The 15,410-nt window shown below is 41.6% G+C and overlaps 1 protein-coding gene across 1 annotated transcript in view; it reads left to right on the forward strand.

Annotated features, from left to right (window-relative positions):
* Nucleotides 1-15,410, forward strand: part of VWA3B (von Willebrand factor A domain containing 3B) — a 264,931-nt gene that overhangs the window by 136,720 nt on the left and 112,801 nt on the right. The window contains exons 12-13 of the mRNA XM_064371448.1: nucleotides 6,574-6,672; nucleotides 12,079-12,261. Of these exons, the coding sequence (XP_064227518.1) occupies nucleotides 6,574-6,672; nucleotides 12,079-12,261 (282 nt within the window). The remainder of the gene's footprint in view (nucleotides 1-6,573; nucleotides 6,673-12,078; nucleotides 12,262-15,410) is intronic.

Raw genomic sequence — 15,410 nt, forward strand, 5'->3', positions numbered from 1 at the left:
AAGTATTCCTTTCCCTTCTATTTTCTGGAGTGGCTTGTGTAAAACTTGTTTTAATTCTCCTTTGAGTGTTTGATAAAAATTCTCTAGTGCAACCAGGCGTGGTGGCTCATACCTCTAATCCTAGTACTTTGGGAGGCCAAGGCAGGTGGATCACCTGAGGTCAGGAGCTCAAGACCAGCCTGGACAACATGGTGAAACCCCATCTCTACTCAACATGTTGGTTTTGGAGGTGGCCCAGCATTTGTTTGAGGGCACAGTAAGGACCATGCTATGGATGGTACCGAAGGCTTGGTTAGAGGCCAGAAAGTCCTGAACTCTGGTGCACCAATCAAAAGTCCTGTTGGTCCTGAGACTTTGGGCAGAATCATGAACATCATTGGACAGCCTATTGATGAAAGAGGTCCCAGCAAAATGAAACAGTTTGCTCCCATTTATGCTGAGACTCCTGAGTTCATGGAAATGAGTCTTGAGCAAGAAATACAGGTGACTAGTACCAAAGTTGCGTATCTGCTAGCTCCCTAGCCAAGAGTGGCAAAATTGGGCTTTTTGGTGGTGTTGGAGTTGACAAGATTGTATCTATCATGGAGTTGATCAACAATGTTGCTGAAATCCATGATGCTTACTCTGGGTTTGCTGGTGTTTTTGAGAGGATCTGTGAAGGCAATGACTTATATCATGAAATGACTGAGTCTGGTGTTGTCAACTTAAAAGATGTTACCTCCAAGGCAGTGCTGGTATTAAGTCAAATGAATGAACCACCTGCTACTCATGGCCCGGTAGCTCTGACTGGATAGGCTGTGGCTGAATACTGCAGAGATCAAGAAGTTCAAGATGCGCCCGCATTTATCGATAGTATCTTTCACTTCACCTAGGCTGGCTCAAGGGTGTCTGCCTTATTGGGCAGAATCCCTTCTGCCGTGGGTTATCAGTCTACCCTGGCCACTGACATGGGTACTAGGTGGGGAAAGAATTGCCATTACCAAGAAGGGATCTATCACCTCTGTACAGGCTGTGTGCCTGCTGATGACTTGACTGCCCTGCCCCTGCTACTTCCTTTGCTCATTTGGATGCCACTGCTGTGCTGCCCCCTGCTGTCGCTGAGCTGGGCATCTATCTACATGCGGGTCCTCTGGACTCCATCTCTCACATCATGGATCCCAACATTGTTGGCAATGAATTATGATGTTGCCCATTGTTGTTGGCCGTGAGATCGGCACTTCTGCCAAGGATCTCTTGACCAGCAAGAGGGTCCTAATACCTGGAAGAGAGAGTGCGCGGAAGAGAAGATAGATAGAGAAATGGGTCTGGAGCTCAGATCAGCGATTTATTCTTTGTGCACATGATCTTATATATGATTTTACATACAGTGACTGACGTCAGTCTTCTTACAGAATCATTATCAGGGGGAAAGCAGAATCATTATCAGGGAGAAAACAGAAAGTTACAAAGTAACCAAGGAAAGTACAAAATAACCAAGGGAGGGGGCAACATACGAGTTTACCTAAAGGTCACAAAAGATTCTTATCCTCTTATCCATTGTTACAGAAAATGACGTTAAGGCAGGTGGGCAAGCAATAAATCAGGAGGGGAGCAATTTTCTAGTGATACAGTGAATGATCTCAATGCTTCTGTGACTACGGGTAAATAGAGTCATAGAACTAGCCCAGAACAGTGACTTCAGGAGAAAAACAATAATCTGGCATTACTTCAGTCATGCCTTAGAAGCACTGAACTGAGAGTGACTCTCTGCAAGCTTAACATTTCCCACGTCTTCCTGTAGCCACCTCACTCGACTGCACCCAGTGGAGGGAAACGTGTCTGGGCTCAAACCCCGTCATGGCGGAGACACGGAGGGGCCTCTACGCTGGTGGGGGATCCCCACAGCCCATCATGGGGTGCAAAATATTCTGCATGACTACAAATCCCTCTAAACATTTTTGTCATCCTGGGTATGGATTAACTTTCTAAGGAAGAGAAGTTGACTGTGTCTCAAATGTGGAAAATACATTTCTTGTCTCAGCCATTCCAGGTTGCTGAATGGTCATCACAAGTCATATGGGGAAATCAGTACTCCTGAAGGAGACCATTAAAGGATTCCAGCAGAATTTGGTAGGTGAACATGACCATCTCTCAGGCCTTCAGTGATGGAACCCATCGAAGAAGCTTTGACAAAAGCTGATATGCTGGCTGAAGTGCATTTATTATGAGGGGTCCTTTTGGCAAACGAAGCACTTGTCTGTTGTCCTGTCCCTCTCATTCTCCTAATCCAAACAGCTTCAGTTTTCTGTGTAAGCCACATGAGAGCCTTGATTGAAAACATGTTCTATCTAAAGAGTATTTAAGGTTTCCAGTAAAATGTACACCCCTCAGAAAAAAAGAATGGTATATTGAAGACCCTAATGATAAGACTCTATCTATTTTATCTGTTATATATAACTCCATCTATTTTATCTATTATAAAGTAGATAAAAATAGATTTTATCTGTTTTTCTTTTCATCTCCATCAAATTTTGCATCATGTATTTTGAAGCTCTGTTGTTTGATGCATTTACATTTAGGATTGTCTTCTTGGTGGACAGAGAATTTTATCATCATGTAATGTCCCTTTTTGTCTGTAGTCAATTTTCTTTGTGTTAAAGTCTACTTTATGTAATATTAATAGTTATTTCTGCTTTTTAAAAATAAATGTTTGCATAATATGTTTTTTCTATCCTTTTGCCTTCAACCTATCTATGTTGTTGTGCCTGAAATAAGTTTTCTGTAGACAGCATAAATTGGGTCATGTTTTTGTTCACTCTTCAATCTCTGTCACATAATTAGTATGTGTAGGTCATTTATATGTAAAGTAATTATTCATATTTAAGGATTAAGTCTTTCATTTTATTTATTATTTTTGTTTGTGTATTTCCTCTGTTTCTCATTTTTCCCTTTTGTCTTGCCTTCTCATGTTTTATTTGAGCATATTTTGGTGTTTAATTTTGATTTATTTATACTGTATTTGAGTGTATTGCTTTGTCTAATTTTCTTAATAGTGCTATACATTTCCTTATATGTATATGTAACTTATCACAGCCTGTTGTGATGTAACTTATCACAGCCTGTTGTGATGTAACTTACCACAGCCTGTTGTGATGTAACTTATCACAGCCTGTTGGTGGTTTGCTGCTTCAAGTGTACCAACCTTACTTCTACTTAGGTCCCTTTACGCTCACCATTTAAAATATATGATAATCTGAAGTATTTCCTTTGCATACATTATATGCTGTCTTAGATGGTACTAAACTCCTGCTTCAGTCCTAAAACATAACTAAAGAAATTCATGATGTTGAGGATTATCTATTATGCTTCCTTTTATATTTACACATTCCATTGTTCTTTTTTCTGGAAGTCCAAGCTTTCTTTGTTTATTGTTCTCTCTCTATATGGAAAGCTTTCATGAACCATTCTTTAAGGGTAGGTCTCCCAGTAATAAATTCACACAGTTTTCCTTCTCCTTCAACCCTGGAGGATATTTTCACCAGATATATAATTCATGGCTGGCAGTTACTTTCTTTTAGCACTTGAAAAGTGGTGCCCCATCCTCTGGTTTCTATAGTTTCAGATGAGAAACTGCTGTCCTTTGAATTGGTGCTCTTTTATAGGTCATGTGTTATTTCTCTTCAGCTTTTTAAGGATTTTTCTTTGTTTTTAGTTTCAGAAATTTAAATACAATGTGTCTTAGTGTGGATTTCTTTGGTTTTATCCTATTTGGGATTTCCTTAGCTTCTTGAATTGTAGTTTCTCTATCTTTAACAAAATTTAGGGGGTTTTGTTTTCAACCATCACTTAATAAATGCTTTTTAAGCCCCACACTCTTTCCCCTCTTTCTTCTGAAAATCTAATGGTATGAATATTATTAGCTCTTCTTCATTATTCTGGAGATTTCTGAGGCTCTATTGGTACTGACATCAGTTGGTTGTTTTTCTCATTCGAATGTGATATTTCTGGTTCTTGGTATAATGAGTGATTTTTAAATTATATCCTAGACCACTCAGACTCTTGATTTCCCTTTAGATCTGTTTATTCAGCAGTCACTGTGTTTAGGTGTAGCATGTTTGCTCTGGTTTACTTCTACGGGCTTTATTTCCAGTAACAGTTTCATTTCCTGAGCCATCTTGTGCTGCTGGGGCTCCCCCTCAATTCCTGTTTGGTGCTGTCTGCAGGGGTGGAAGGCATGTCCCTGGGCTGCCTACTGTTGAAGGGTGACCTTCTGGGATGAGGATAGGGAGCTGACCACAGACTGAAAATACAGGAAAAATGAGCCCTTAGCCTAGTAAGCACTCAATAGATGTTGTTTTTTGATTATTATTACTATCATCATTTTCCTGGCCACTCTCATCCTATCGGCTTTACAATTATGGGATTACTTGCTGAATTCTGAACAAGAAAGGAGTCTGGCACATGCACCATCCTTTCTGTGGTTTCCTTTAATAGTCTTCCTGCTGTCTCCACCAGGAGATGTATTTAGCAACCCACCCAGCTAGAGTAAGACACATCCCACACTGGGCATGAACTTTTATAGCTTTTAGCACAGTGTTTGGTAGTCATTTTCTAGGCATTCGGCACTATCCTGTGAACCTCCTTCGAGGCACAGAATTTAGTCTGGTTTTGAAAGTTATGTCCCAGATCTATCAAAATGCCTGGCACATGGTACTTAGGAGCTTACTAAATATCTACTGAAATGAAAGGCTCCAGTGAAGGAGCCATAGGTGAGAGCAGCTGGATGGGTCAGGGCATGGGGGTCCCCATCATGGCTGAGTCTGAGAAAGTCTTCATGAGAGGGCGTCCATGGTGTGGGCAACGTGACTGAGGCACCATCAGTCAGAATAACCTCCTAGGCTTTGACTTGAGAGATAGTGACTCCAGATGGCAGGTCTAGCAGAGAGAGCAGTGGCAGTGGTGGCAGATGGAGACTGATGCAGCTCCTGGGGTGGCAGTAGCAGTGAGCTCTGGTCCATCTCTTGTCAATAGTGCCAGTGTGGAAAGCCACGGCGCCTGGCACTCTGCAGTAGGACTGCAGTGGGACCCCCACCAGGCAGCCTTGCAGAGGGATTGGGGGCCTTGTTCCTGGCAAGAGGTCCCAAGCCATGTTATCCTGTCCACTGGTGATGCTGTGAACCATCCCAATGTCCTTTATCATAAATTCCTTCCTGCTTGAATCAACCATAGTTGGTTTTCTTACTTACAACTGAAGCTGGACTGATAACAATGGAACTGAGATGAGGGGGAGGTTGAAGGAGGCTTTTGGAGAATTCAGAGTCCTGTATCTCTACTGATGGTCCCTTCGTAAAGATCACTTTTGCATATTAAGGAGAGTATATTCCAGTAAATTTATATTTATCTAGAAATCCACTCCTTTCTATATTAATGAAGTCTTTAAGAGATTTTCTAATTTTTGTTTCATATGATTTGAGAGATTGCTAAAAATTTATCATTAATTTCTCTTGACACACAATATGTATATTTTTATCTATTCTTTTTTATACATGAAGAGTTGCAGGCCAGGCATGGGTTCATGCTTGTTATCCCAGCACTTTGGGAGGTCAAGGCAGGCAGATCACTTGAGGAGTTGCAGACCAGCCTGGCCAACATGGTGAAACCCCATCTCTGCCAGAAAAAGAAAAAAAAATACAAAAATTAGCTGGGTGTGGTGGTGTACACCTGTAGTCCCAGATACTCAGGAGGCTGAGGCAGGAGAATTACTTGAACCCAGGAGATGGAGGTTGCAGTGAGTTGAGACAGCCCCACTGCACTTCAGCCTGGGCAATGGAGCCCTGAGACCCTGTCTCCAAGAAAAAAAAAAAAAAAGAGTCGTAGATGGTGTTATGATTGATGTTATGTGTAGGAGAAAGAATGGGCCATAACATATTCCTTTTTATTGATTCTGATTTTGACTCATATATGATGGTATAGCAGATGTATGTCTGGTTATTCCCATCATAGGTAAAGCAGAACATTTAAAGTCCCTCATTCAATACAGTGCATTCATGTAAGACCTGATAATAGGTGGGTTCATGCACTTGAAAGTAGGTATATATTTCATCAGAACTTGTCAAATAATGTTAGATATGTCTACATGTACATTATTAGATTGCTAATGATACCATACTCACGTTTGCCAAATATTGGGTATCATGAATAAATCCTGGTTTGAAACCAATACGATGCCACAGTGTATTTAGGCTGCATGTTTAAGCTCTGTTGACAGACGAGTGAGCAGTAACTGAGTTAGCATCTCACATAGAAACACAAACAAATAAAATTGCATTAAGATCTCTGTCATCAAGACAGGAAATCCACAGTCCTGGCTTCTAGCAGTCCTTAGACTGCCCAGATAGAGACTTCCTGGCACATCCTGGGATATGTTTCTTGGAATCATTGGGGTTAAACTGTTATCTCAATCTAATTTCAATTTATCTTTTATCTCACAAGTACTTTTTCGTCTTTGTTTGGAAGCAGAAAATAAACACTTGCTGTGAGTTCTTATTTGAGATTCAAAACGGTGTCCTTGGTATATCTCTCTTTTTTCCATAGATTGGAAGTTCCACAAACACCCTGAGTGCCCTGAAAACTGCTTTTGCTGATAAAGAAACACAGGCAATCTACCTTCTGACTGATGGGAGACCTGATCAGGTACTTATCAGAGCTGGGAACAAAGAGGGCCTCACTGATGCTCTGAAAGCAAATGCTGGAAATGGGTTTGGGAGACCTTTTCAGCTGCTACCAAAAAACCGTGGAGATACACTTCACTGGCTTAGGGACTCAGAGCTGAGATGAGCAAATACACTGAGAGATTCTTTTGTCTCTGGAAACTCTGAGGAGAATTTATGAGACAGAGAATGTTGCCTGGGGAGTGTGACACACACCCCTGGCCTGGAGACCAGCCCCATGAAAGGAGGCATCTGCCTTCCACTGAAGCCTGGTTTATATTTTATTACAAACCAAAGAGCAAGGAGATTCTTTTTGATTTTTTTCTTCCTCTGGAGACTGAATCTAAACATGTCACTGCATAAATAATGTCCTTGGCTTTACTTAGAACTCATTTAAACAAAAACATGCCTTTCTAGTGAAATCTCCTTTGTTTTGTTTAGCCTGACTGGAAAATATTTGAAAAGTTTTAGAGGAGTCTGTTCATCTCCTTTTGAGCTTTGTGAATGAAAGACGAGTACTCCGGGCATTAAATAAATCGAAGGATTTTCAGGCCAGCATAGTGTAAATTAGCAGCTAGAGTGAATTAATGTCAACTCGTGTCCTTCCTTGTGAGATGTTTGCCTATGCAGACTGCTAGGCAAATATTCTAAAATACCCCGTGGCAAAAAGTTCAGGGCTTAAAGTTCAGAGAGTAAGCATCTGGATTTTACTACAGCTTTAGATTCACGGCAGAAAGGGAGTGTGTAAAGTGAAAATTTATTTTAAATTATTTTTTCCTATCAACTTTAGTGTGTTTTCTCTTTGGAAACAGTTCATCATGTCTGTCTTCTATTTCATGTGTGGTGCCAGGGTCTGAGGCTACAAAGATGAATAATAGCTCATCCCTGCCTTTGGGACGCTTGTTCTTTGGGGAATGTGCTAGATGTATACAGTTTAATACAATACGGGGAACAGGGTTGACTGTGCTATGTCTAGGAGCACACAGTGATGGATTTTGCTGTAGAGATGGAGAGAAGGCCAGGCAGGTTCCCACAAGGCAGGAACATTTGAGCTGTGTCTGAAAAGAGAAGAAGGAATCTTTGCAACATAGGACACTGTTGCTGTCCTGGGCAGAAGGGACACAGAGGTGTGGAAGTATGTGAGGTGGGTGGCTCAGAGAAATAAACCGAGGGCAGGGACAACAGAAGAAGATCAGGGTGGAGGCAAAAACGTTGGGTTGGGGGAGACTGAAAGTTTTTGAATGCCACATTAGAAGGGTGGTGTCAGCACAGAGAGGAACTCTCGGAGGAGTGGGCCATCCTACCCATCTGATCTCAGAAACATGCCTCAGTTGTGCCAGGGAAAGGTTGGCACTGCTGCAGCCTGTCGCCAGGTCCTTGATGAAAGCTGGGAAGGACCAGCCTCGGGCAGGAGCAGCAAGAATGGGAGGAGGGGACTGCCTCCAGACGTGAGCCACCAGAAGCAGTATCAACAGGACCCGGTGGCCAGTTTGGAAGCAGTGAGCGGGAGGTGAGGAGAAGATTGGAACACGGCAGAAAGGAGTCAGGATGACTGACTTCCTGTTTACAATGATTATGATATTAACTGATTGAAATACAAATTTCAAGCAGAGGCAAGTAGACTTGGGGGTGGCTCGTGGAGGAAGCTGTTTGTGGGCCTGTAGTACATAGATGTCCAGAAGCCCCTAGAAATATGGAGCTGAAGTTTGGGACCATGTAAGCTGAAGATTCCAACTTGAAAGACATCTAGGCAGCTCAAGGTGTGTTTTTCTTTTTCATATACTCTTACTGATTTTTAAAATTGTTTACATGATCGTCAAGTTGGAAAACATAGATAAGCATTAAAAAGGAGAAAATTTGGTTGGGTGGGGTGGCTCACTCCTGTAGTCTCAGCTCTTTGGTAGGCTGAGGCAGGAGGATTGCTTGAACCTAGGAGTTCAAGACCAGCCTGGGCAACATACTGAGACCCTGTCTCTACAAAAAATTTTAAAATTAGCTGGGCATGGTGGTATGCACCTATAGTCCTAGCTACTCAGAAGACTGAAGTAGGAGGATCGTTTGAACCCTGGAGTTTGAGGATGCAGTGAGCTATGATAGCACTACTGCACTCTAGCCTGGGCAACAGAGTGAGTCCTTGTCTCTAAGAAAAAAAGAAAAAAGGATAAAATTTAAATTACTCATAATTGAATTTTGTGTTCTTTTTTTCCTCATCTAACATATCACATGCATTTTTCCAAGTCATTAAAAATTCTTCAGGAGCATCCTTCTCAAAGACTGCATCACATTCTGTTATATGAATTTAATAAAACTTCAGCCTTAAAGCCATTTTTGTTTAATTTTTGAATAGTAATGCATTCACATAGTACAAATTACAAAGGCAGAGAAGCATAGACAGAGAAAATTCTCCCTCTCTCCCCTTTCACCAGCTAGGAGGCAACTGAACTAACTAGATTTTTTGTATCCACTTTCAGAGATGGTTTGTATTCATATATATTTCCTCTTTTTCACAAAAGCAAATGTTAGCATATTATATACATGACTGTACACCTTTATTCATCAAACAATATACCTTGGAGATGGCTTTGTATCATTTCATAAAGAACCTCCTCATTCTCTTCTGGGTCCCATCGCATGGCTATCCCATTACTTATTTAGCTAGTCCCCTACAGATGCAGATTCAGATTGTTTTCAATCTTTCTGTTTTACATAGTCTTGCCAAAGGAACTCTGTGCATATATTGTTCTGCATGTGAGTGAGTATATCTGTAGTGTAAATTCTGAGAAGTGGACTCAGCTGCATGGTCCATGTTTTGACCACTACTGCTAAATAGCAACCCCCAAAGAGGATATCATATGCAACACCCCTGCAAGCAGTGTATTGAGAAGAATTCTTGATCTACAGTCCAGTATGGACTTCGGGGCTCTGGAATATCCCAATAACATATTCAAAATACACTCAAACTTTTTTTCGGGAGAGAAGATCAATATATTTCACCAGATTCTGAGGGTCCACTCAAAGATGGAGAACCAAGGTTATGGATAATAGCTGGAGTCAGGCCTGGCACTGTGGCTTATGCCTGTAATCCTAGCACTTTGGGAGGCTGAGGCAGGAGGATTACTTGAGGTCAGGAGTTCTAAACCAGCCTGGCCAACATGGTGAAACCCAGTCTCTACTAAAAATACCAAAAAAATTAGCTAGGCATGATGGTGGGTGCCTGTAATCCCAGCTATTCAGGAGGCTGAGGAGGCAGGAGAATCGCTTGAACCTGGGAGGTAAAGGTTGCAGTGAGCTGAGATCGCGCCAATGTACTTCAGCCTGGATGATAGAGTGAGACTCCATCTCAAAAAAAAACAAAAAACAAAAAAAAAAAACAGCTGGAGTCAGAAATGAACAAATTACCCCAAACATAATTTAGAAGCTTTTGAGGACTTCCAAATTCAACACTACCTTTTTGGCACATGCAGTCTACTTATTTTTGCATTATTCCTTGGATTCTCTCAAAAAGGCAAATTGATATTTGATATTCATGTTCTATGTAGAAGATATTGAGATATACCACTCAATTTCTATTTGCTTTTGAATTTTCACTGACTTTATAGGAACTGAATGGGTAAGGGAAGTGTTATTATTTCAAATATTCAGCAGAATTTTCCCCTTGAAAGAACAGACAGATGTTATATGGACACTAGCTTCCTGCTTGCTTATTAAATGTCTGGGGAAGCATTATAAAGGGATACAGTCTTTAAAATTAAGCAGGTCAAAGGGGTTCTAGAAGTATTAGTCTTCATTAAAATGGAATCATGTGTACATTGGATACGTGTCCTTTGGTGGGCATCCATAGTGTAAACTGGCAGGGTCTTTGCTGGGAACTGCCCCATGCAGCTTTAACTGTGGTCATTTTGGGAATTCTTTGAAGTCAGGGGCTTGCCTGGACTGGAATCAAGAAAATGGACATGATGAAGGCATTTGCACCATCCTAAATAAAACTAATGGCTAAAGTCTTAGCATGAGGTATGTTAGGGCAGGAAATGGGGAAGTTGCAGGGTAATCAACCCGTACATGCACAAACAGACCTCCTTCCGGCAGAGAGGAGACAGAATCTCTGCCCTTCTTGCCACTCCAGATGATGTGTGTGGATGAAGGTAGCCCTGGCTGCACAGCTGTTTAGACTTGGAGCAAAGGGAATTGGGGAAAGTGGCTCGGGGTGCTGTTTGGCATTATCCTAGTCTGACAGCAGTGCCTGGCAAATAAAAGGTACTCAACAAATATTTGTGGAATACCTTCCAAGGAGCATCATCTCATTTACTCCTCACAGCAACCCTATAAGGAGGGTGTATTAGTTCTGAGGCACAGATGAGGAAACTCACATTAGACAGGACATGCCCAAGGCCATTCAGATGGGCAGTGCTGGATGAGCTTCAAGCCCAGGTCTCTAACTCTGGAGCTGTTTCCATCATTCCTTACAGCTGAAGACAGTGTGAGCGGGAGAGAGACTGTCATGTGTATCAGTGTAAGCCCCATCCCTGCACCCAGTCTCAGGTGATTCCACCATGCTAAACTGGCATGATGTTCAAGTGCCCCAGGATGGTGCTGGAGAGCTGGGCAGAGAGTGGGGGTGCCCCTCAAGGACAGAGGGAGCTCCATTCCTGCAATGGGAAATAGCCATTCCTGTCCTGCTGCCCCCTCCCTGCTGATGAGTCCTTTTGCTGATTTATATCCTCAGAGCTTTGAAGAGCAGAATCAGAAAGTTGAAACGAACCTCTCAGCACCGCAGACTGACTAACCAAGCCCCTTTCCAGCACTCATTTCAGCAGCTCTTCTGGGCTCTGGAGTGGTGGGCCCACTCCCTGACTACCTCCTATGTACAGTGAAGAAGGCTCTCTCAGCTCTGGGACTCCTTAATCCATTCCTCACAGAGCCTCCCTGCTTTCTTCAGTTTCTCAGATGAATGCCCAGCACATGGGAAGACCTTAAATAAAACATCTCTTCTTTCATTCTCTGTGAGAAATGAGTCGACCATAGCATGTTGGAAGCTGGAAATTGCTCTTTTTTAGCCCAGCACTTTATATGCATGGACTCTAAGTTCAGGTGCACCTAAAGCTGAGTGACTTGGTTAGCCAGATCTTTCTCCTAGCTTCTTTGTCCCACCCAACTGAGAGACCTGAGAGCCAAGGACCATGTCTTATGGATTATTGTACTCTCACTATCTGGCAGTCTTTTTTGTTGTTGTTGTTTATTGAATTGAATCAACATGTTTATAAGAAGCCATTCACCACTGTATAAGGAATTACTATTTGAGTATCTATAGTAAATACTGAGGATTTTTCATATTTCCTACCTCTTTTCTTTCCATCTCCCTCCCGCCTCTCTCCAAAACTTACCGTTTCAGCCACCTGAAATGGTTATAGACCAGGTCAAAGTTTTTCAGGAAATTCCTATTTATACCATCTCCTTCAATTACAATGATGAGATTGCAAACAGATTTCTGAAAGAGGTTGCTGCTTTGACTGGAGGAGAGTTCCATTTTTATAATTTTGGTTGCAAGGATCCCACTCCTCCAGAGGCTGTTCAGGTAAGAACTTGGTGGGCTAAGAAGGGAATGTTCATTTATTTGAGCATTACAGGCTGGAGGTCCCTGGATAATACCTTCGATGGGAAAATAGCAACCACAAAAATAACTAAGTCAAACAAATGAATCACTTAACAATGAGTATACCAGTGTTTCTCAGAGTATAGTCCAAGGACCAGCCGAGCTAGGGCACCTGAGCAGATTCCTGCATCCCATTTCAGAGATACTAAAGCAAGATGTAAGCATAGAGGCCCAGGAATTATGAATCAATGCATATATTTTTTCTTCTAAATTTTTTATCACGGAAAGTTTCAAACACACACAAAAGTAGAAGCATATATGGACCCCATGTACCTATAATTTAAATTCAACAATTATCAATATTTTGCCAAATATAAGGAATCTGTGTTTTTAACAAGATACTCAGGGGTCTATATATGAAGTTTGTTAATCACTGCTATGCACAGATATTTGTAGAAAACTAAACAATGTCAGATGTAGGTGGCCAGTTGCTTGTGACCTCTCAGACTATGTAACCATTTGACTACCTGATAAAGCAATTTATTCTAATAAGCTAATGAGAGAAAGCGAATATGATTCTGTTCTCCCATCCTCCAAACTTGGCCTGTGCATATGCATTTCGAGGATGCCCTTCTGGGGTATGTGTTTTTTGACTTATGTTCTGAGGAGTGACTTTAAATTCAGATTCAAGGGGTAGCAGGACAAGTCAGAATACTGATCAGTGCTTCATGTGAGTGAACTACCTGAGACTGGAAGGACCAGTGCTTTAAGCCACAGAGGGCTGGGAAGAGTGCTTCCATTAGCAAGGATTGAAAACTTCCTAATCCTTTGGGTCGGGCCTTGGATAAAGTACACAGGAGGGCCTTGCCTCGGTAGTGGGAGCAACCAAACACTCTGGTTCCACCTAGAAAATCTTAAATGCAAGGCCCAAAAGGATCAAACTGTTTCCAACTAACTTAACTGCATCCCAGAACAAACCCCAAGAATAATTAAAAAAAAAACAAAAATATTCACCACCTAACAAAATCAACTATGCCTGGTATACAATTGAATTGTACCAGGCATGCAAAAAAGCAGGAAAATACAGATCCATGATGAGGAGGAAAAGCAAACTAAAGACTTAAAATATACCCAGAACTCAATGTTACTATTAGAGCATTAAAACAGTCATTGTAACTGTGGGGGAGACATGAAAGGTACAAGTAAGACATAAATTAAACTTCTAGCGATGAAAAATACATGGAACGGGAGGAGCAGCAGATCAGACACTGCATAACACAAGACTAGTGAATTGAAAGGCAGCAATAGAAACTGTCCAAAATGTAACTGTCCAAAACGTGACACAGAAGAAAGAGAACTCAAATTAAAACAAAATAAAAAGAAACAAACAAAACCAAAAAACAGAGCATGAGTGAGTCAAGGAAAAATCCAAACAGCCTAATAAACAAACACATAACTGAAGCAGCAGTGGCCAAAAATTTTCCAAATTGGATTACAACTGTAAACCCACAGATCCAAAAGAACCTCAATGAATCCCAAGCACAAGAAACATGAAGAAAACCAGACCAAGGCAGAGTCAAACTTTCCAGAAGCAGTGACAAAGAGAACATCTTAAAATAACAGAAAGAAGACACATTGTGCACAGAGGAACAATGGCAAAGATGACAGCAGGTGTCTCATCAGAAATAATGCAAGTGAGGAGACAGTGGAGAAACATGTTTAAAATACTGAGGGACTGTCCACAGAGTGTCTGTGCACAGTGAAAATACCTCTCAAAGAGGAAGATAAAATAGACTTTTTAAGATATACAAAAACAGCCAGGTGCAGTGGCTCACACCTGTAATTCCAGCACTGTGGGAGGTTGAGGTGGGCAGATTGCTTGAGCTCAAGAATACAAGACCAGCCTGGGCAACACAGCAAGACCCCAGCCCTACAAAAAAATATATAAAAGTTAGTTGGGCATACTGATTTTCACCTGTAGTTCCAGCTACTTTGTGGGGCTGAAGCAGGAGGATCCCTTGAGCCCAGGAGGCCGAGGCTACTGTGAGCCGAGATTGCACCACTGCACTGCAGCCTGGTTGACAGAGTGAGACCCAGTCTCATAAAAAAAAAAAAATAGGCAAAAACTAAAAGAATTAGTCACCAACCAACCTGCAGTAACAGAAATATTGAAGGGAGTGCTTTAGACAGAAGGAAGATCTTACCAGATGGAAATATGAATCTATGCTAAGGAATAAAAAGCATAGGTAAAGATGATGCTAACTGCATAGGTAAATACGTAAAAAAAATTTTATTGCATAATTTTAAGAAAAATTACAGGAGAGACTTCCAGTTCCAGCAAAGATAGAGTACTGCCATCCCTTGTAAGTCCTCCATCTCAAAACCAGAAAGCCCTGGTTATAACTCCAAAAGAGGACAAAGGATTAATTGTCCTGCCATTCTTCAACCATTGTGGAAGTCAGTGTGGCGATTCCTTGAGAATCTAAAACCAGAAATACCATTTGACCCAGAAATCCCATTACTGGGTATATACCCAAAGGAATAGAAATCATTCTAATATAAAGACACAGGCACACATATGTTCAATGCAGCACTATTCACAATAGCAAAGACATGGAACCAACCCAAATGCCCGTCAGTGATAGACTGGATAAAGAAAATGTGACACATATACACCATGGAATACTATGCAGTCATAAAAAGGAATGAGATCATGTCCTTTGCAGGGACATGGATGAAGCTGGAAGCCATCATCCTCAGCAAACTAACACAGGAACGGAAAACCAAACACTGCATGTTCTCACTTACAAATGGGAGCTGAACAATGAGAACACATAAACACAGGGAGGAGAAAAACACACACTGGGACCTGTTGGGGGCAGGGGGCAGAGGGAGGGAGGGTATCAAGACAAATAGCTGATGCATGTGGGGCTTAATACCTAGGTGAGAGGTTGATAGGTACAGCAAACCGCCATGGCATACATTTACCTATGTAACAAACCTGCCTGTTCTGCACATGTATCCTGGAACTTAAAGTGGGAAAAAACAAAAACAAAAAACCTCATTGTCGTGTCATTCTTCAAGTTCTGAGGTCCCTTGACAATGAGTCCTTGGGACTTTATTTCTATTCA

The sequence above is a fragment of the Aotus nancymaae genome, unplaced genomic scaffold (assembly GCF_030222135.1).
Source record: "Aotus nancymaae isolate 86718 unplaced genomic scaffold, 86718_ANA_hifiasm-v0.15.2.pri h1tg000131l, whole genome shotgun sequence".
NCBI classification, from domain to species: Eukaryota; Metazoa; Chordata; class Mammalia; order Primates; family Aotidae; genus Aotus; species Aotus nancymaae.